At 33.7% G+C, this 22683-nt stretch overlaps 2 protein-coding genes across 2 annotated transcripts; both read left to right on the forward strand.

Moving 5' to 3' along the window:
- Positions 1-893: 893 nt before the first annotated feature.
- On the forward strand, positions 894-7611 carry LOC108228036 (ERAD-associated E3 ubiquitin-protein ligase HRD1B). The gene is made up of 8 exons (XM_017403495.2): positions 894-1137; positions 1478-2033; positions 3257-3433; positions 3733-3882; positions 3976-4172; positions 4893-5049; positions 6151-6421; positions 7218-7611. The coding sequence occupies exons 2-8, from the start codon at positions 1501-1503 to the stop codon at positions 7359-7361; spliced, it is 1629 nt and encodes a 542-aa protein (XP_017258984.1). The 5' UTR covers positions 894-1137; positions 1478-1500; the 3' UTR covers positions 7362-7611.
- Positions 7612-9877: 2266 nt separating this feature from the next.
- On the forward strand, positions 9878-22522 carry LOC108227627 (protein EXPORTIN 1A). The gene is made up of 33 exons (XM_017402871.2): positions 9878-10066; positions 10169-10294; positions 11600-11716; positions 11852-11944; positions 12044-12115; positions 12215-12322; positions 12418-12500; positions 13000-13138; positions 13323-13391; positions 13498-13575; positions 13690-13752; positions 13841-13885; positions 14261-14368; positions 14539-14637; positions 15055-15258; positions 15705-15764; positions 16409-16519; positions 16659-16756; positions 16867-16975; positions 17855-17920; positions 18146-18244; positions 18344-18424; positions 18520-18609; positions 18820-18905; positions 19020-19100; positions 19188-19370; positions 19456-19522; positions 20533-20643; positions 20795-20902; positions 21031-21168; positions 21295-21432; positions 21516-21620; positions 22037-22522. Exons 2-33 carry the CDS (start codon positions 10190-10192, stop codon positions 22157-22159), a joined length of 3237 nt encoding a protein of 1078 aa, XP_017258360.1. The 5' UTR covers positions 9878-10066; positions 10169-10189; the 3' UTR covers positions 22160-22522.
- Positions 22523-22683: the final 161 nt, after the last annotated feature.

A 22683-nucleotide genomic window follows, 5' to 3' on the forward strand; every position in this document is an offset into this window, starting at 1 on the left:
AAAAATAGATCACCAGAAATAACTTTTAATCTATTTTAAGATGTATTTTTAGTTTTCAAAAATAATGAAAGACTGACTTATAATCTTTGGTCAAAAATTAATCCGTTTGACAAATAAAAATAGAAAAGTTGCGACTAAAAAAGGACGAATGATTATATTCAGGATAGATTAATATTTAATAAAATTATATGCATTCACAAATACACAATAGTTAAAAGACAAAATTGATTTTCAAATTTGAATGAATCATTAATTTAAACTGTCGGATCAACTCAGCATGTATATATTTTGTCAAAATCTCTGATTAAAATTTTGCAATAAATCATTGATGAATGAATGAATTGAAAACTAAAATAATAACCTTCATCTCGCAAATTCTAAAATATATTATGTAAAATAAGTTCGGGATAAAATAAATCCAAGCATAGACTACATCTAATACAAATTCATCAAGTTTCTCCGATTATTTAAAAGTCAGTAAAATATATATAACAAAAGATAGATAACATCTGAATTATTTTTCGACGAATAAAAAGTAGGGTAAAAATGGCTTTATCTCGCTAATTTTTTTTAAAATCAAATTTGTACTTATATGTTATAATTTGATAAGTCGAAAATCTTAGTTTTTATGATGACTCGTTATTTTTAATACCTGACTTGCAAAACTCATTAAAAATAATTTGGAAGACAATTTCATATATTTTGTATAATAATAATAAATTAAAACTATCAAAACTGAAATTTAATCATTTATAAATAGTTTCTCATTCATAATAGTTGTTTCAAATTAAATCAAGCTTTAATATGAGGATATGGTCGTAGACATTCATTTCCTAAAAAAATACATTTATACCGACAACCGCCTTGTCAAAAAATAAAAATACTTTTTTTCTGAAAAATTGGAGAAAAGAGTTTATACACGTGTCAGAAATATATTGGATTGAATTCCCACCGGTGACGAGTCACACACACCCGTCTTCAACCCCTTCCCCTCTAGCGATACGATACATACACCGATCAATTTTGAATCAAAAATCACAAATCAATTTCCCCTAATTAATTACTTGAATGCCTCAATTTTAATTCCAGAGCTTCTCGGAGCGAATCCGAGTCATCCAGACGGATTAAATCTACCAGGTATAAATATACGCATGTATAAATTCTATAAGCCATATGAATTCTAGGGTTGCGTATCCGATTTTCTCGATTCGTCATTTAACTGAATGCAGTCATGTATGTATATGTTTATATATGTTGATTTTTCATCGCGTTTAGTTATTTGTTGTGTTTACAGATCTTATTTTATTGATTGGAGCATATTTGTGGATTTCTTATTTATTTGTTATATTGCGTGTGTTTACCGAAATTGTGCGTATCATATAAGTTGAATTTGAGGGTTTATGCATTATTAGTTGCTAATATGATTGTATGTGTGAACTAATGGTTTTGATGGAGTTGAATTTGTTTTATGATGCAGTGTTGTAGTTGGATAGGTCAAAGATGATGAGGTTACAGACGTACGCAGGGGTTAGCTTGATTGCTACCCTGGCGGTTGTTTATCATGCTTTTAGTAGTCGGCAGCAGTTTTACCCGGCAATGGTTTATTTATCAACTTCTAAGGTCAGTTTGGTGCTTCTACTAAATATGGGCCTGGTTGTGATGTGCATATTGTGGCAACTGACTAAGAAGATTTTCCTGGGGTCGCTCCGTGAAGCGGAGGTTGAAAGGCTTAATGAGCAGTCGTGGCGGGAAGTGATGGAGATACTCTTTGCTATTACTATTTTCAGACAGGACTTTTCGGTTACTTTTCTTTCTATGGTCACGGCTCTTTTGTTGATAAAGGCTTTGCATTGGTTGGCTCAGAAGAGAGTTGAATATATTGAAACGACACCGTCAGTTCCCATGTTGTCTCATATTCGAATAGTCTCGTTCATGGGATTCCTTTTTCTACTTGACAGTCTCTTTTTGTATAATTCAGTGAAGTATCTAATAGAGACCCGCCAGGCATCAGTTTCTCTCTTTTTTGCCTTTGAGTAAGTTATTTTTTTTCTTTTACACTATCCAGTTTTCTTAATTGAGCATATATGAATTATCGTTCTCTTCTTTAATAATTTTGAAACAATTTTTGCAATGTATGATCGTCTAAACCTTTAAGGAACTTATAATTTAATATTGATCAAGATAAAAGATGTTAAGATTTCTTTTAGTGATGATATACCGAGTTTCATAAATAATACTGTTTGATTAATTTGGCGAAAAGAAATTAATTCCTATACTATTGATCATTGTAATGTTACTGGGTTTATTAGGTAATTATGTTTTTAATACTTTACCTTAAAAGGAAGCACTCCTAATGAGCAAGTAGCTTGTGAGGAAAGCCAGAAAGTAATACATTGGCCTTTCTGTAGTTATCTAACAATTTGTATTAACTGAAATTTTACAGAGGGATATATTTCACTATCAAATATTTTTTTTTTCTTTTGTTTTTACTAGATACATGTCTCCTATATTTTTGTGAACAGCAATGGATACGGACTCCCTGATATAGGAACATATAATTAATGAGTACTCTACTATTTCATTCACAATTAGGTGTTTAGTTGTAAGTTTGGCCATAAATTTGAGCTTTATCTTTTACTAAAATGATGATGATAGTTTAGAGTAATAGAATATGGCGGTTGTTTTGTGTATGCCATTTTTCACAAGCAGATATTATTACTTCATATAGAATGACTGTATAAGTGGTTAAAGAAAGTTAACAAGAAAATGGGAGAGACCTGAAGGTGCCAATTTCTTTAGCTGGATTGCCTCACATTTCCTTCTGTTGCTTAAACTAATGATACTTGTTTAGTTTATGACTGTTGTAGTTGTTTTGTCGATGTACGACTCGTACTTAAAAAGTTAAAATGCATAATTTACTTGAGATTTTGGAAAAAAATATATACTGATGACTGACAACTTCCCAATTGTTGGCTTTCTTACTCTGAGGTTGGATGTTTTCATACTCGTAGAGATTTCCTTTTCGTTTCTTTCTCACTGCTTGTTTTTCTGGATTCTTGTTCTACTAAATGTTGTGTATACTTATTATATATGCTGGTTTTGAGGTGTTCAACATTACTTTGGTCACATCACATATTATTTTTAGCTGTTTAAGAAGATCGCCTTAAAAAGCACTTTGCTGGTCTCAGGATTGCCATAGTATTGATTTATGGTGTGGTAAATTTGGATTTCAATATTTGTAAACATTGTCTTTCAGGTACATGATATTGGCAACATCAACGGTATCAATATTTGTAAAATATATATTCTATGTCAGCGACATGCTTATGGAAGGACAGTGGGAAAAAAAGGCCGTCTATACATTTTATTTGGAACTGATTCGGGACTTACTGCACTTGTCTATGTACTTGTGTTTCTTCCTTGTGATTTTCATGTAAGTGAATATGTTAAATTTTGTCTTGTTTCTGTTAATTGTAGTGCACATATTTATAGAGGGGCAAGAGCCAAATAATTTATAATTTATTTCTTTATTATTCAAATAATTGTAGGTTGTAGCTATATGTCCTCCTTCACACTTGGTGCATGTTTGGTCATTCACGTATCTAGCTCTCATCACTAGAGTAGCACTTGTTTCCAATTATATTATAAAATCATATGACTAGTTATTCCTTGTAGTTGTGTTCGTCTGACAAATATTGTGTATAGTTTGTAAGTGACATTTGTTTTCTTCAGGAACTATGGTGTGCCTCTTCATTTGATTCGGGAGCTTTATGAAACTTTCCGTAACTTCAAAATCCGTGTTGCTGATTACATTCGTTACCGGAAGATCACTTCCAACATGAATGACCGTTTTCCAGATGCTACACCAGAAGAGATCGACTCGTGAGTACTTTCTAATTAAGTCTCTTGCATGTCGATACTCTCAAAATCTTCTCTCTGATGTATATTTTTCTCTACATTTTTATATCTGCGCAGTAGCGATGCAACCTGCATTATCTGTCGTGAGGAGATGACAACAGCCAAGAAGTTAATCTGTGGTCATCTTTTCCATGTTCACTGCCTCCGGTCATGGTTAGAGAGGCAACACACTTGTCCTACTTGCAGAGCCCTTGTTGTACCATCTGAAAATGGGGCAAGTCCAGCTGGTTCCCATGCTAATGTTCACCAACACGGTATTGAAAAAACTCTATCTGGAGCCTTACTTTAACATCTTTTATATTTGCTTTTACCTTAACCTATGGATCAAATTATTCAAATCACTACTTCACTTGAGGATTCAAAGTTTTAGTAGACATTTTTATGTTAACAAGTTTACTGTCAAGATGGAGAAAAAGATTTTCTCTACATGACTGCTTGGCATCGATAACATTTCAGCATTTTTTATAAATGATGATTATTGTAATGCAAACTTTAACAGGGTTTCTAAATCCCCAGTTTTGCTTATATGAAAGGAAAGAAAAAGAAAAAAGTTAAACACCTACATATCAATACTGTATTATGTCCTTTTTTCTTTTGGAAAATAGAATAATTGTCTTGGAAACAGGCTTACTTTGTCTCCAAAAGTTTCTGGGGAGAACTAGAATGAAATATAGAAGGCAATTCATGGAATTCCAGTATAACTAACTGTACCCTATTATTAGATTAATAACTGTTTCTTTTACATGTCCTACGTCTTTTACAATATAGAAGGATAAGGGTATTATAATGAAATACTTAATTTCTTCTCTTCGCTTTCCAACTTGGGAACACAAGAACAGTACCATTTTCACTTTCTTAGCTAGTCTTCCTAGTGCAATATGGTCAGACCCATATGAACATCTGGGATATTTGGCTAAAAATTTTAAATTACTTGACGCATGGTGTTGGTGCTGACATACTTTATTGGGCTACAGGAACAAACATGTCAAATTCGCCTTCTCAGGGCTCAACTGGTGATGGTGCTCCAAATGCTAATATTAGCCCACAACAGGCCAGACTACGGGCTGCTGCTGCCGCTGCTGCGATATATGAAAAGTCTTTTGTATACCCATCTCCGAGTACGCTAGTCTGGTATTTCTTCTTTTCATTTTCTTATTTTTGTTTACAACGGTAGCATGTTTTACCCGGGTTTTACATGTACACCCTCCGTCCCTCTCATTTCTTCATAGTTTTTTCTCCACTGCTTGTCACACATTTAAAGGTGCATAATAAAGTATATTTTCATAATTTATATATAAAATTTTCCTTTTTTGTATAAAATTTTAAACATTATACTTTTACCCAGAGAAAAAAATAATTTATAATGTATGACACTATTTTATAGGAGCCTTAAAATCCGTGCTGAATCCTTCATCCCCAATGTAAAGAACCTAGGGGTTCGGACGGAGTACTAGACTTTTGCTTATATTCTACATTAGATTGAAGAGTAATGGATTGTATACTAGGTATAAATTATTGTGATGATTTTTGCTACCTGTGCACTGTTCACTTTCCTGAATGAAAAACTACAGTGTTTGCGATGCAAGTAAGAAGAGCTTATCTGGCTAAGCTGTATGCCGAGTCAAGCAATTGTTAGACAGTTGTGACCACAACTTTTTTATCTAGGCTTGACTTTACTCGAACTTGTTAAAAGAACTTGTTTATCTAGGCTTTTTGATCATTTATTAGTTTAGACTTAACCCCAAGGTCCAAGGCGAAAATCTTGATATCGAATCACCTAAACTTGGGAAGTATAAAACTTGGAGATCAGATTTATGCCAATTGATTTGCATAGATGTGATTGGTTGCGTGTATGTATTACGAAATTGACATTCCGATTAAAATTCATTGGCTTATCTTCGAGCCGCTTGTGAGGATCTTCTTCACCAAAAAGAGACAAGGAATTAAATATAGTTAATATGATGATAGCTTGAAGACAAAGCTTTCTATCCCCTCCCCTGTAAATGGAGAATGGCGATAAGTCTTGTTTTGTTTTGCCTTCTTACATATGAGTTCCACCCTTATTTAAGAGCCAGTGCGTTGGTAGGAAATCGATTTGTAAACCAATTGTATCTTCTGAGCTCAGATATGTGGAATTTGTGATTATTATAATGTAACAAACATGCACCAATATATTGCAGGATTTGATATTTATGCGTAGAATCGAACTGATGGTAGTTTTTCCTTTTGCAGGTCTCCTGGGTACGCTTTACCCGTGCAAACAGACCGAACTGTGGCTGGCTCTAGCACTGGGAATTCCAATGGAGAAACAATTTCTGGACACAATACACTGAAACCTCAGTTTGCAACCGTTGGTGGACCTGCAGATTTCTCTTTTCAGAAGCCCACCATCAGTTCCTATCAGGCTTCTGATATTGATGTGAAGTTTGAACAGTATTTTGGTAGCAATATATCGGACTCTCAACTGGAAGGGCAAAGAAAACTAATTCAAAGGCAAATTGAGGTATTATTATAATCTTTCTTAGTGAAATGCACTTTGTTCTGTTTTTTACCTTGCAGATGTAATGTGATAGTTAATACTTGTTCTGATGTGGTGAGTGCTTTAAGTTGATCTTTTCTCTCACTTATTATGCCCTTGAGGTCCCCTGCAATTTGAGCTTCATCAGTTTTGAACCTTATGACTTGTGTTTTATAAACTTAGCAGGAAGAGAACTAGGTAAATAATGTTCAGCACATTTGTTGGCTGTAAAAGTGTGGAAATATTCCAAATTTTATGATTATATTACTCTCAGAGTAGTATCCAAGTTAATAGTATCAGGATGAGATTGGGTAGTTTTTGATGAGCTATTGAGCTTGTTTAGTTGTATTAGCATAGACAATAATATCTCTTACTATATATATTTAAAATCAATTTTGTATGTAGTTAAAATATTATAATATCATTTGGTTTAGTTAAGGTTCACTGTGGCTGTATTTCAAAATCATGGCTGGCGAGTCAAGAAATTTAATGCCATCCTCCTTTCCGCTGTCCAATTATTCCCATTTTCTGTCACATCATTAATTTGTACCATTAATTTGTTGGAAGAAGCCCAGAACAGAAACTGATATCTGATATTTTAAAATTGTATGTTCATTCCAGTAGACTGGTAGGTTTTTCTGATTATGTCGATCTGCACAAAGTGCAGTTTTGAGCGTTCAGCTTGGGTTAATGTTCATTAATTAATAATTCAGTAAATTCTGCATGAATTTTTTGGCAGAGTTTGGCAGGAAATATGTGATCTAATTGTATTATATAACAGGTTTTGCAAGAACAACTTCAACTTCTACAAAAGCCAAATGCCGAGAAAAGCACAGAAATGGATCAAACAACTGCTGCTGATAAAAAGGGAAAGGGGCTTGCATCATCGTCGTCTTCCTCATCTGATTCAGATAGGGAAGACTGAGAACCTGTGTAGATGCCCTGCACAATTTGCAGTAGTATTTGGTGGACTGTGATACCTTAATATAGAGAGAAAACAGGGAATTGTTTACTTTCTTTGAGGTATCCATTTCAAAGAGGAGTTAATATATGATACTTGTTGTAGCTCAGTTAAGTTTTTAGTGTACTTGTGTGAATTTTGCGCATGAAGATCCTTGGATAAATATATCATGTAAAATGTTCTTGTGTAGTGCAAATACCATAATTTCTGTTTATTGTTGTTTTTTTTAAATATTTTTCTTGTTAATCTCTCCGTTTTTGATTTGATTTTTCCCATCAATTGGTGAATTTCTTTTCTTTTTCTTTTTTTAATCTGATTTCAGTGTATCGTGCTTCATCTTTTAACGATCAATTTGTTGATAGGTATCATATAAAAACTGTTAGTCATGCATACAAAACTGTTAGTCATGTATATATACAAACTATGTGCGATAGGGTATACAAACTATGTGCGATAGGGTCATGCTCTTAGAACTATTCAGGATGGCATCTGGTCGGATTGGGTCGGGTTTCTTGAGATCCAGACCTAATCTATTATATTTCGGTTCGGGTCCGGGTCTGGAAAATGAAGATCCAAATCCGATCCGTCGGGTTTTTTCGGGTTTTGGTTCGGGTTCGGATCTAATTTGGATACTTAAAAAATAAATTACATAAAAATTAAAAAAATTACGTCTATAAAAAATGTGATGTTTTATTTTTTTTAAAATTTAGGAATATAAAAAAGGGTTTTGCAGGCATTTAGTACAATAAACAAACATGTTAACTTAATTGTATATAATCATTAAACTTATCATTTATATTTTATAATTTTTTATTATATTTAGATTTTTTTAATGCACAGTAATTGAGGAAATAAAATATTGATGAAATGAATATAGATTTTTTTAATGCACAGTAATTGAGGAAATAAAATATTGATGAAATGAATATAAATTCTGTATTGCGCGTATAAAGTTAAGTAAAATGCTAATATTCATACATAATAATCATAATATTTCAATATATATACTTTACATTTAACATATAACACACTAACACACACACACATATATATATATATATATATAATATTTTGTATCGGGTTTTTATCGGGTTTCGGGGTTAAATTGGGTCGGAAAGGGTCGGAAAACTACCATCCGTAGAACTATTAGCTTAATTCTAGTATTAGTTAGAGTTCTGCAGGAGAACTGTACATGAAAAAAATATCTTATTTATGTATTTTATTTTGAAATTATTTTTGAACACACACAACATGCAAAAAAAAAAAACATGCACCTTAGATTTAGATACTTGAAATCTATGTAAAAAATAGGGTTTTGAGCGTGACCCTGAAATTCTAATATGGATCGAATTGAACCGTGTTGAAATAATTCAGTTCAGCTTGGTTCGGTAAAAAAAATCGATTTTTATAATAAAAACTTATATTATAAATAAAGGTAAAATTAATTATTTATTAAAAATTTAACATTAATTAATCACCAACACTTCATAAAAGATATCTATAATAAAATTTAGAAATTGGATATTATAATTATTATTTATAAGATATATATAAATTTATATTATATATTATTTGGACTATTCTGCCCTTGTGATGGGACCTTAATATTATTTTAAGATCCGGACCAGACTGAATTTTAGCTTAACCTATTTGGTCGGGATCGAATAGAGTAAATTTTCAGAAAGTTATGATCAAACCGAATAAATTTCACACGGTTCTATTTGGTTTTTGGATTTCAATTCGGTGTTCACTCTTGCAACTGACAAATATAGTATTTAAATTTCTGATTTTCATTGAAGTATTAATTTCTTTCACGATAATTAAACAAAAACATCTAAAAATACAATATTTCAAATCTTTCGTCGATACACTTGAAATCTGAATACATGTAAATTTAAAGTATTTAATTCTTTCACGATAATTAAACAAAGATATCTGAAGATACAATCTTACGTCGATACATTTGAAATCTGAATACGTATAAATTTAAAGGGCTAACTTTCAACGCTAACGATCTCCGACACGTAATCATAAATTTATTTATCTTCTTCTTAATTTAATTCATTTTATCCCTAACGATCATATCATGCACGGGTCAACTCTTCATTCATTTTTCTTCATATTTAATATTTATATATCTTATCAAAAAATAAATGTAAAACTTTCATTTTAATTACTAAAACAATATCTGAAACAAAATACAACAGTGCACAAATGATCCATATAGTCCGAAAAAATCAACAAGATAGCCTAGATTTAAAGCTGATTTTGGAGGAAAAAGTCAGAATTAGAAACAGAACCTTCTTGCTTAAAAAAACCCAAACAAATAGAACCTTCTAAGTCAAACCTCAATTTATTTATTTATTTGAAAAAACCTAAAAATGTGGTTTTAAAAAATACAAAAACGAGGACACGCATGCCTCCGCTTCTAATTCACGCTAACATATAACCCTCGCCCTAAAACCCCGTTGGAAATAATCCAGCTGCCCACATATATAAGCCACAACAAACAGTCATCTGCTTTCTCTATATCTATATTCCAGGGCCCTCATCTCTCTCTCTCTCTCTCTCTCTCTCTCTCTCTCTCCCTCTCCCCATCAAACACTGTCAGTTTTCAAAAGCTTTCGCTTTCCCCCTCTCTCCCCACAAAAACAGGAGGGAAGCGCCTGGTATCAACACATTTGAATTTTTCATCTTCTATTCTTCTGTTTTGTGCGTGTGTTTGTTATAACAATTGTGTGTAATTAAGCTAGGGTTTTGTTTGTGTGCAGGGCGATTGATTTAGGTTTGGAATGGAGATTGCTTCGGAGAAGCTGAGGGATTTAAGCCGGCCGATTGATGTGCCGTTGCTCGATGCTACTGTCGCTGCTTTCTATGGAACTGGATCTAAAGAGGAGGTGATGAATCACAACTTTTCCTTTGTTTTTACGATTTTTTGGTGTGAATTGGTAGGTTATGCGTTGGCTATGGCTTGTATGAGCGTTGCTTTGTGCTCCAGAACACACAAGAGTTGTTGTTTTGCACATGTTTTGTAGTTTTTTTATTTATATGTTGTTGAATTATTTATATTTGCTTATGAATTGTTTACTATAAAAGACTGATATGTGTTTTTGATGTTTGATTACAATGTGCTATGATTGATTACAATGTGTTTTTTAAGTGCTGATGTGTGTTTGGTAAATGTGATTTAAGAAGGAAAAAGAGAGATGCATGTTCTTTATTTGTGTTTGTTGTTTGTATTGAATGATCGACTTATGGAAGAAAGGAAATTGAATGGCAAATAAATTTAGTGGAAAACAAGCAATTATAGGATTGTATTTTCTGTTAAAGCATTTGTCTGGTAATCGGAGATTTTAGGTCATCTGCCGGAATGCTTCCTTCTGTTTGTAATTAAGACGAGGTCATTAGAGCGTGTTTAATATACCTCGCACGTTTTTATGTGTGGGACAGATAGGGTATGTTTGATTTGATTTGACATAATATGATTTTTAATGACACATTACAAGTTGATTTAAAATTTGTTTGCTTACTATATCGTCACTTGATAGGTGTGCTATTTAAAGTTTGCGCTTTTGTCAACGAACTAGTCAATCCCCTTATCTATAGGTTTGAATGTGGAATCAAGTGTCGTCAGCGGTCGACTGATTCTCTTCCCGCATTATTAAGTCCAAACATTACGTGTGCTCCACGCAATTCTCTCATCCATAACTATGCATCCGCAATACTTATTTTATATGCGTTATATTATTTATTTAATCTTCTTGTCCAGACTTTTACTTAAAAAATAATGTATCGATATCCAAAATTTTTCATATAGTCTGGCTCTCTGGCATACTCTTTTTTGTACATGCCATATTTTCAACAATTAAAATCTGAACAATCTTTTTTCTTCCAGTGAAAAAATTAAGATTCCGAACTTAATATAATACACACGAATGTTTTAATCTTTAAAAGTTGATGGGTTTGTGTTTGGTACAGTAAATGTGATTCTTAAGGTAAATACAGATATACATATTTTCATTAATGAAGTTTCTGATGTTGCATTTATTTTGTTAATTGTAGTTCACAGTTCTGCTAGAACTCTTCCTTCCATGACTAATTAAGATGATTCCATCAATTCTATTGAATATTGTTATTTCTTACTCCATTATTTGGAATCTTGAATCACCAATGCTGACATCATGTGCTAACTAATGGTTTAGAGGAATGCTGCGGACCATATATTGCGAGAGTTGCAAACAAATCCTGATATGTGGCTCCAAGTCGTTCACATTCTTTCAAATACACAGAATCTCAACACCAAGTTTTTTGCTTTGCAGGTTAGCTTATTCTGTCATCCACGTCTTACTTTATTTTAACTTCAATAGAACAGAAATTTGATGGGCAGTTTATATATGAACCATAACTTTTTGGTCAGTCTTATTTTGCAATGTATGCTGAGTTATTATTTGCAGGTTCTGGAAGGTGTAATCAAATATAGGTGGAACGCTCTGCCTGTTGAGCAACGAGATGGAATGAAGAACTACATCTCTGATGTTATTGTTAAGGTACTTAGCTTCAGTGTTGGTGAAGGTTTAGAAAATGAAGAAGCTCTTGGCAGTTCTGAACTGACAAATTGCATGTTCACTTTTTCTTTCCCCTAACAGCTTTCAAGCGATGAAATCTCCTTTCGCCGGGAAAGGCTGTATGTCAACAAACTTAATATTATATTGGTTCAGGTACTATATTTAGTTCTCTCTAGTAAATTGTTATAAGTTCTTATATGGCAACCATGTTCGGATGCCTGGTTAATTTTTGGGATTCCACATTATATGCAGATCTTGAAGCATGAGTGGCCTACTCGGTGGCAGAGCTTTGTTCCAGATCTGGTTGCAGCAGCGAAGAGTAGTGAAACGATTTGTGAGAATTGCATGGCCATTTTAAAGGTAGGTCACCCACCCATATATATTATCATTCATGTATGTGCGTGTGTGTATATATTCCAGCAATTCCAGGATTAACTTGTTCATTTACATGTCAGCTATTAAGTGAAGAGGTATTTGATTTCTCAAGGGGTGAAATGACTCAACAGAAGATTAAAGAGCTCAAACAGTCATTGAACAGGTGATTACTCCAACTTCAGTTTAGTTACTATGTCACTGCAATGCATTAGCTACTTGTAGTTTTGCGTACATCAATAGTTCCAATTAATTAAATAAGTTTGAGCATCAAATGGGTATATTTAGTTCAGTCACTACTTTACTGTTGTGTATTAAATATAAGTTTTGTTTCAATTTAAAATCCTTAATTAATTAAATTAGTGAGCGCGTGGACTGTTTGTTGAACAGGGGAAGACCATTTTTTTCCAGTACTCCAGAGTCCGTGACTCTTTAATTTAGTGATTTTCCAACACTTGACCGACTCACCTATCCTATATATTGCTGATTTCAGTGTTGTACTCCATATACAGTGTGGTACTGTTCTACTGCATGTAAATGCTAATAAGAGTTTTTGTTGTTTTTTAAGTTATATTACTTGTTGGATATTAGTTTATTTTTGCCTTTGGTTGTTGACATGCCACTGGCATGTGCTTGTTCTGATTAATAATTGATTTTTTTCGCAGCGAGTTTCAACTCATCCACGAGTTATGCTTGTATGTACTATCTGCATCTCAAAGAGCAGAGCTTATCAGGGCTACGCTTGCCACACTGCATGCATTTCTTTCTTGGATACCTCTTGGATATATCTTCGAGTCTACTCTGGTTTGTTCAGTAACCTTTTTCACTTTCTACTCCTGATTTTATACCTCTAAAGCCATGCCCTTTGACTAGTGAATGGATTATGATTGAAAGCATGTGTGCATCATAAAATCAAGTATTTACCTATACGTTTCAAGCTACATGTTGAATTTACTATATATATCTTCTGTCTTGTTTTTTCTCTCAGCTGGAAACACTTCTTAAATTCTTCCCCACGCCAGCGTTTCGGAATCTGACTCTCCAGTGTTTGACAGAGGTATATTTCGAATTAAAGGCTCACTAAAAACATCCAAAGCCATCAGCATTCTGCACCTTAGAATATGTGCATATAGTTGATTGCCCTCCTGTGATACTTTACACAGGTAGCAGCTCTTAGTTTCGGAGATTTCTATAATAGCCAGTATGCTAAATTGTATGGCATATTCATGCTACAATTGCAGGCAAGTAAAGTTTATTTTGTTGGTGCTACATGTTTATGAATTCATGTTAGTCTGTTTGCTGACTATATACTTTACCAACTTGCTTACAATTGATAATGTTTACTTGTTCTCTAGGCTGTTGTCCCTTCCAGTTCAAAAATACCTGAAGCCTATGCAAATGGGTCTAGTGAGGAACAGGTTTTAATTTGAATCAATAAAATCATACTTAGTCCTCAAGCTCATTATAATTATGTGCTACTGATATGTGTCCAAACTTTTTCATCAGGCATTCATTCAGAACTTGGCGTTATTCTTCACCTCGTTTTTCAAGGCAAGTTTATTTTTTTGGTAACTTATTATAATTTTATGAAGGGAATTTTCTTCTCTGTATACCAAGCTCATGAAAAGTGACGAGTTAGCTGCTTGTATGTTCAAGCTATGCGAATTGTTAAGCCTTTGCTAAATTTGATCTTATTGTGATTTCAATTGAAGAATGCAATCCAAACTAAACCTGACAATAAGTACTTTCATCGCCATTCTTCTTCGTTTTAAAATAGACACCAACATTGTAACTGTCCTGTGTTGGATTTTTTTTTTTTTTTTTTTTTTTGGGGGGGGGGGGGGGGGGTTGTTTTTAGACTTCCAATTTCCCTGAAGTTGAAGTTTATATGGTTATTGATGAATCATTATCATCTGCTTAATGCAGTGCCATATACGAGTTCTTGAGGCAACACAGGAAAATATTACTGCTTTGCTTGCCGGTCTAGAATATCTCATTGACATTTCATACGTGGATGATACTGAAGTTTTTAAGGTATGGTTTTTGCTTTGTGTGTTTGTTCGTTGTTTAGCGGCTATCGAGAACTTCACGTGGAAAACAATCACTGATATTAGTGTGCTGGTCTATAGTCTTCTTTTAATTACTGTCATGATAAGACGTGTTTTAAATGTTGTTATTGATCATCAATGCTGTTGCACTGGCAGGTGTGCTTGGATTATTGGAACTCCTTGGTATCAGAGCTCTTCGAGGCACATCATAACATGTATAATCCTTTAGCAACAGGAAGCATAATTGGACTGCAGGTTTGATTCCTCCATGCTAGTGAATAAAATATGTTTATCTTGTTCACAATTCCTTGTAGTTGTTCAAATTCAATTTTCTTTTGCAGTTGTGTTTGATTACCTATAGCAATTCCATTGCGATAAGTACATCACAGGACCTCTAATCTTGTGTTAGCCTTGTGTTACTGTCAGAATTAACTTTGCATGCATCTGTATTCTTCCATTAATCTAATAGATTCTTGCCTGTCATATAGTATCTGTCTGCTCCTAGTATTGTATCTAATAGATTCTTGCCTGTCAACCTTAATTTCATACGTGCGAGTATTGATTTATATGCATAAATTATTTTACTTGCAGCGAACTGTATCTCTTATACAAACATGTTCGTTTCTATTATGTCACTTATTAATGTCATTTTTTATCTACTATCTGAAGCAGATGCCATTGCTTAATCGTGTTGCCGGTGGTCTTGGCTCGGAAATTTTACAGCGCCGCCAACTTTATGCGATGCCAATGTCCAAGTTGAGATTGCTTATGATATGTCGCATGGCAAAGCCCGAGGAGGTTCTAATTGTTGAAGATGAGAATGGTAATATTGTCCGTGAAACTATGAAAGACAATGATGTCCTCGTGCAATACAAGGTAGTCATACTTCTATGTGTGCTTGAAGTTGTCTCTGTATGATTTCCAAATTGCAGGCCTCCTTTATTTTGCTATAATGCTTTTTTGATAATCTTTGAAATTGGTAATTGATATTCTGCATAAAACTATGGACAATGGCGTCCTTGTGCAATACAGGGTAGACAATACATACTTGTAAGCTAGGCATGCCCTTGTCCTTGTATAAATTATCTGGGTAATAGGGTCATAGACTTTAGCACTTGCCCTTAATTTTGTAGTGCTTCATATAAATAAGATTTTTTAAAGTTATCTGATAAAAAAAAACAGTATGAAGCTTAGGCTTAGATCTCGCTATTCCTGCTTATTGATGTAAATGTTTGTTATTGGTATTTTATGTTTTATTTACAGTATGCATAATTTTGTTATTCTATTCTGTTTATGATATTTAAAAATTGTCTTTTATACAGATAATGAGGGAAACACTTATCTACTTGTCCCATCTTGACCATGAAGATACTGAGAAGCAGGTGCATATTTTTTTATAAATGTAACTGAATGCTGTTTAATTATATATGATATGTTTTCTTAATCTAAATATCATTGTGTTGATCAGAGCCAGCGTTGACTAATCTGTTACTGGACACTACTTAATGCAAAATTGCAATTGCTGCACTATTACTGTTGTGTATAGGACTTTTATTTTTGCATCACAAATGAGCATGAAATATTCATCTACTAGATTTTCCCTATTAGTTATTTGTACTGCCAGATAGTACATAGCATATATATTTTTTAAATTAAACGAAAATAAACAGAATAGTAGTATAATGGCATATGGTCTTTCACGTTAAGGTTCTTTCGGCTTCTTACAAAGACCAGAGATTCTTTAAGTATCCTGGTTCATTACCGTCCATAAACAAGATTTGTAAATCAGTCGTTCGATTTGTAATATTTGTATTACAATAAAGAAATGTGTGATGTACACTAATCTGTATCTGATCTACTCCTAATAGACACTTGAATTGGTGATTTAAGTGTCTTCTTCATAATTTAGGTTCCTTTTTATCCTTAATAATATGGCTGATGGCCTGTTGCACAAAATTGAAGTGATTAAGCTGTTCTAGTGTCCTAGTTATTTGTTTGAGTATATCTAGTTGTGATCTCTATTCAGATGCTGAGAAAATTGAGCAAACAACTAAATGGAGAGGATTGGACTTGGAACAACCTGAACACATTATGTTGGGCAATTGGATCAATATCTGGGTCCATGATGGAAGATCAGGTTTGATTATCTTATTTCAGAATATGGTTTTTAAATATTTCTCCCGTTGTATCATCTAAAGCTTAAACAATCTAAGTATCTAACTACTGTTTTAAGTCCAATAATTATTATTTATCTATTTTTTAATTTTTTTTGTCAGGAAAATAGATTTCTCGTTATGGTGATTCGGGATTTACTGAATCTATGCGAAGTAACAAAAGGAAAAGACAACAAAGCTGTTATTGCTAGTAACATTATGTAAGAATTGTATATCAGTTGTAGTATATCATAGTGGCTCCATCCTCATCTTCTGTGAACTAGATGATTAAAAATTTACTTACATTTGAAAACCTATGGCTTTTGTTCAGGTACGTGGTTGGCCAGTACCCAAGGTTTCTTCGTGCCCATTGGAAGTTTCTCAAAACGGTTGTCAACAAGTTGTTTGAATTCATGCATGAAACACATCCGGGAGTTCAGGTTTTTAATAAAGCTCAAGCAATTTTCTTTTTAATTTTCGGTGCTTTCATTTATTTTTTTTCTTCCAAATGCTTAAAGGTACAAATACTTATATCCCAAACCGAACTTAAGATTTTTCTTCTAAACAATGTTGTTATGATATATATAGTGTGAGTATCATATTGATAATGTAAAATACAGTCCTGAAGAACGAGCTCCACAAGTCTTATGCATACATGGTCAGGGGTCGTATAAAGTCATGTTCTTTGCTTAGTGTGTACAAAGTCGTTCTGCTTTCTGTTCTGTATTGCTGGTCACAAATATTATCTTATATTTCATAATAGTGGGTAGTGGATGGTGCAAGTAAATTTTAAGAATACTGGTTTGGTTTCAGTCAAAATATAACATTTACCAAAATGTTATGTTAGTGAATGACAAAAAATCTGACATGGAAGTAGAGAATTTACACAAATAATCGATGTAGAGTAAGTTAAAGACTTGTAGTCACACAAATAATTGATGTAAAGTAAGTTGTAGACTTTTAGTATTAAATAGTTAATTAGTATAAATGTTATTCGACAAAATGGTCATACATTTTGGTGAGGAGCTACTGTTACTCCTTTAAAAATATGTTGCGACTTGGAATATTGACAGACTTTAGGTTTTGTCGCAATTTTCTGTGGGCATTAGACTTGATCTGTTTCTTTTGGATCATTGTTTTCTGAGTTACTATTAGATTTTCTTTTGAGTTTGGGGGCTGCAATATTGTAGTTTTTTTAAGCTTTATTTATAATATAACTTCTCTTTTGTTATTTATGGTGGTCTGCACCACATTATTAATTTACTGTAACTGCTGAAATTTCGTTTACAATTTGACATTTTCTCGTTGATAATTTATAGGATATGGCCTGCGATACTTTTTTGAAAATCGTTCAGAAATGCAGGCGTAAATTTGTTATTGTTCAGGTAATATATTTTGTCTCAAGCATTATTATCTATTGGTTTCTTGGTTTGTTATCTATTATTGTAAATTCCTTGTTCCATGTGCAACATGTGGAATACTAGATGTGAACTCAACGCTAAAGTCCAACTACAAAGTGCACAAATAATTCATTTTTTGAGGGACTGGGGTTGCTTGTGGACTGGACTGTTAGAATTCTTCCACTATAGCTTATGTTATCTTCTCTGCAGGTTGGGGAGAGTGAACCGTTTGTGTCGGAACTTTTAACAACACTTCCTACAACCATTGCAGATCTTGAGAATCATCAGATTCATTCATTTTATGAATCTGTAAGGCAGTTTATTATTCATATCTTTCTTATATATATATATATATTTATAATCCATCTCAGCCTGTTAGCATCACATTATTAAATATTCTGTTTATAGGTTGGTAATATGATTCAAGCAGAATCTGACCCCCAAAAGAGAGATGAATATCTGCAGAGGCTAATGGAGCTTCCTAATCAGGCAAGTTTTGAACCCCCCCCCCCCTCCCATTTACATGAACAGGTGTAGAAATTATATTTGTTAAGCATCTGTTTTAAGTATTGAACTTTATGCAGAAATGGGCTGAGATTATAGGCCAAGCACGTCAAAGTGTTGAATTACTAAAGGACCCAGATGTTGGCCGGGCTGTGCTTAATATATTGCAGGTATGTATTGGTTTTCAGGATGGTTTCTCGAGCTATTCAAGAATACTTGTTCATGTATTACAGACGCAGTAGCCATTAGCTAGATTGTCCTATTAACAAAGTGTTGTGCATATTTTGAATTAGTAACGAGACTCGATATAGTACCTCTATTATTAATTTTATCTTCTTTTTTTGAATAATAATTTTATTTTATTTGTTTGGCATTGGCAGACTAATACAAGCGTTGCTGCCTCCCTTGGAACTTATTTCTTGCCACAAATTTCTCTGATCTTTCTGGACATGCTTAATGTGTATCGGTATGTCAATACTAGTATAGACATCCTATTCCAACTATGAACAACGCTGATTAAATAATTTTCAATTTTTACTCATGAGATTTAGATCCATAATCTTTTATTGGGTTTCAACAGAATGTATAGTGAGCTCATATCAGCCAGCATTGCTGAAGGAACACCTTATACTTCGAAGTCATCTTATGTCAAACTCTTACGGTGAGGTCAACTAACAAAATTTTGTTCTAGATTGTTTTGTATGTTTGAACCCTTCTCTTAAAAAACTGTTTCTTTTTGTTCAATCAGTTCTGTAAAGAGAGAAACTCTTAAACTCATCGAGACATTTCTAGACAAGGCGGAAAATCAACCACAAATTGGGAAGCAATTTGTGCCTCCTATGATGGACCCTGTTCTTGGTGATTATGCTCGGAATTTGCCAGATGCTAGAGAATCTGAAGTTTTATCACTTTTTGCTACAATAATAAACAAGTATGCCCATGGTTGTCTTTTTTTCTTCTTCCTCATTTTCTGTCTGTTTCATTTTGACATGATTTGGTTTACTTTCTGTATTCAGGTACAAAGCTGCAATGATTGAGGATGTCCCTCACATATTTGAAGCTTCTTTTCAGTGTACACTTGAGGTGAGTTTTAATGCTGCTTTAGACATTTAGTTACAAGTTAGTACTTTAGTCTCTTGTGTCAAATAGATAGCCTTTGAAAGTGAATTTTACTCATTTCAAACATGTACACATGTTCACCCGATGTTGATTAGTACCTCGGCATGTATTCTGTATAGTTTTAGTACTGTTAACCATGCATATAGCATTCTCTTGCATCAATTAAAAAAAACCTAAAAAGTTATCACAGAAGGCTTCTTCTATGCAAGTGAGTATTATTTGCTGTGGGTATTAGCTACCTAGTGCAAGGCAAGCCTAGTTGGCAACTTGAGGTTCTGTATCTGAACATGGGGAGTACACATGGTTGAACATTCCACACAGACTTGTATGTGGATTTTGCTCCACTCAGTACCATTAGAGGTTGTCTGTTGTATTGAACTTGTAGTTAGCTATGTTTGGTCTGTTAGCCAACTCGTTTTTTTTTTTTAAGTAGGTATTACATATCCCTTTTCTCTTTATTGTGAAAGTAATCTAATTTACGACCTCACGGAGATACTAGACTGTAGCTTATCTTGAAAATTTTTTGTATTGCAACTGTGGGCTGCTTTTGGCAAGGCATATCTGTTTATTCCATTAATGCGATGCAACTTACTGAGCTTATCTTGCTTTATAATAGATGTTATTCTTTTATTCTCCTAAAAATGTCTGCAAAGAAAGGTTGCATGTTATTATTGTTTTCAGTTCCAATAATATATATTTTGCTTTATATATTTCTATTCCGCCTTTACCATAGTAATAGCCATATTTCTATGAAGAATGTAGTATAGTTAATCGTTATGTCCGACATGTATCAGGAATTTGTATATGTTTTGGCCTAAGATCCTTGGTTCTGGGATCATTGGGCTGAGAAGTTGTAGTGGATTGATTTTTTGTGGTTTATACAAGGGTTGCACAGTTATCTTCCAAACATTCAACTTATATCTGGGTTCTTCATCCCAATGGACTTATCAATGATTTTCCTTATTGTATTCCAGATGATCACGAAGAATTTTGAGGACTACCCTGAGCATCGGCTTAAGTTCTTTTCTCTGCTCCGTGCAATCGCTACACATTGTTTCAAGGCATTAATTCTTTTGTCAAGCGAGGTTAGTCTTTGGAGATGTACCACAGCATACTTCTTTCAGTTTATTAGTTTGTAAAGGACAACAAGTTTACTGATTATGTGAAAACCAAATACAGTATAGCAAGTTTTGCCTATATTATAAATTGTCTAATGTTGCTTATGTTCTGGATTAGCAACTTAAACTTGTTATGGATTCGATAATATGGGCATTCCGGCACACGGAAAGGAATATAGCTGAAACAGGGCTTAACCTATTGTTAGAGATGCTGAAGAATTTCCAGGTATGATTTCTGCGGCCAACATCTACATCTACTTAACATGGAGGGAGAGATGACTGTTTAGTAATTCAGAGTGTGTATGTGAATATTACTTTTTTATGGAACTTACATTATTAATAACACCTTGACAGGCTACAGACTTCTGCAACCAATTCTATCGCAGTTACTTCTTGACTATTGAGCAGGAAATTTTTGCGGTCCTAACAGACACATTTCATAAACCCGGGTTCAAGTTGCATGTGGCAGTGCTTCAGCACTTGTTCTGCCTGGTACTGTTTCTTTCATATTTTTGGTTCCAATTTTGTTGGAATTATGTTCACCAGGGTTGTAATTGCACCTGTTCAGGCAGATTCAGGCTCACTAACTGAACCATTGTTGTAATTGTGCGTTTTCAGGTAGATTCAGGTTCATTAACCGAACCTTTGTGGGATGCATCAACGGTTGCTTACCCGTATTCAAGTAATGCTATGTTTGTTCGTGAGTACACAATAAAGCTGTTGGGCTCATCATTCCCGAATATGACAGTTGCTGAGGTACATGCTTATCAAATGTAGATGAAATGTTATGTTAATTGTGAACATGGACTAGACTGTTAAAATATATTTGATCTTTTCAGGTGACTCAGTTTGTCAGTGGGTTGTATGAATCAAGAGCTGATCTTTCCACATTTAAGAACCACATACGAGACTTCCTCGTCCAATCAAAAGCATTTTCAGCTCAGGTATCTCTTGTGGCAATGCAATACTTCTTTTGTCAACAGAAGCCCTCTTTTCATGGAATTGGAATTTTTTTTCTTAATTTTTATATGGCACAGGCTTTGTAATTTTGTAATTATGGTTTAATGCACTATATATGAGCACATATCCGAACCCTTTAAAGGAATAGAACACTTTGAAGATTACATGCATTAAAATTCATGAATTTTGATAGGAGGATATATATTTATGATCTACGTGGAATTTTATTTGACCTACTTCTCGTATGATATATTTTCAGAAATTAAAGGGGATTACAGAACTTGGGAACATGAATGATAATTCTAGATTGTAAAATGTTATGTTAGAAGCCCCACACGTGTCCTCGATATGTTTTGATGCTGTTAATCTGTGGAGTTACATGAATCTGTGTTGTATACAGGATAACAAGGATCTTTATGCGGAAGAAGCTGCTGCTCAGAGAGAAAGGGAACGGCAACGAATGCTTACAATTCCAGGGCTTATTGCACCTAATGAGATACAAGATGAAATGTTGGATTCGTAATTGTTTTAAATTGTGCAGAGAAGTGCTAGTTTCCCTAATTTGTACCATCGTCTTTCATGGGATTTTCGGATGCTGACAGAACCAATGGTTGGCAGGTGTAGAGATTTTTTAGTTTATATCGTGCAGGAATATAGTGGTAGACCTTGTGTCGTATGGGGTTTCGTTGTAACCGGAACAAAGTTAAGAAGTTAATTATCAGAATAGGGATTATGTATACAAATTTAGCAGGTTTTGCAGATTATAAAAATCCTGTTTAGAAATTTTCTTCCTGGATTGCTTGCTGAAAAGGTTTATTATGCATATATATTTGCATAATATAGGATTTTTAATGTGGATGGATTGAGGAAATTTTGGTTTCTTTTATGTTTGACTCGTATCTGAGTTTTATATTTTCTTCATTTTAAACGGTTGCGGGAATACCTCTCCTCTGTACATAGGTGTTCCGTATTCTTTATGAAACAAATAAAGCGGGTAGAGTCTGTGGAACAATGATCGGTATTTTTGCTTCATTAGCTAAAACTCTT

Source organism: Daucus carota, chromosome 6 (genome assembly GCF_001625215.2).
Source record: "Daucus carota subsp. sativus chromosome 6, DH1 v3.0, whole genome shotgun sequence".
Classification (NCBI taxonomy): domain Eukaryota; kingdom Viridiplantae; phylum Streptophyta; class Magnoliopsida; order Apiales; family Apiaceae; genus Daucus; species Daucus carota.

Excerpts from the sequence above, each read along its gene's own strand:
- LOC108228036 (XM_017403495.2), top strand. The coding sequence starts at position 1,501 with ATGATGAGGTTACAGACGTACGCAGGGGTTAGCTTGATTGCTACCCTG. Across the intron at positions 3,434-3,732 it reads TTCTTCCTTGTGATTTTCAT|GAACTATGGTGTGCCTCTTC; the intron begins GTAAGTGAATAT and ends TGTTTTCTTCAG. Across the intron at positions 4,173-4,892 it reads TGCTAATGTTCACCAACACG|GAACAAACATGTCAAATTCG; the intron begins GTATTGAAAAAA and ends ATTGGGCTACAG.
- LOC108227627 (XM_017402871.2), top strand. The coding sequence starts at position 10,190 with ATGGAGATTGCTTCGGAGAAGCTGAGGGATTTAAGCCGGCCGATTGAT. Across the intron at positions 17,921-18,145 it reads GTAAATTTGTTATTGTTCAG|GTTGGGGAGAGTGAACCGTT; the intron begins GTAATATATTTT and ends TCTTCTCTGCAG. Across the intron at positions 19,523-20,532 it reads CTTTTCAGTGTACACTTGAG|ATGATCACGAAGAATTTTGA; the intron begins GTGAGTTTTAAT and ends ATTGTATTCCAG.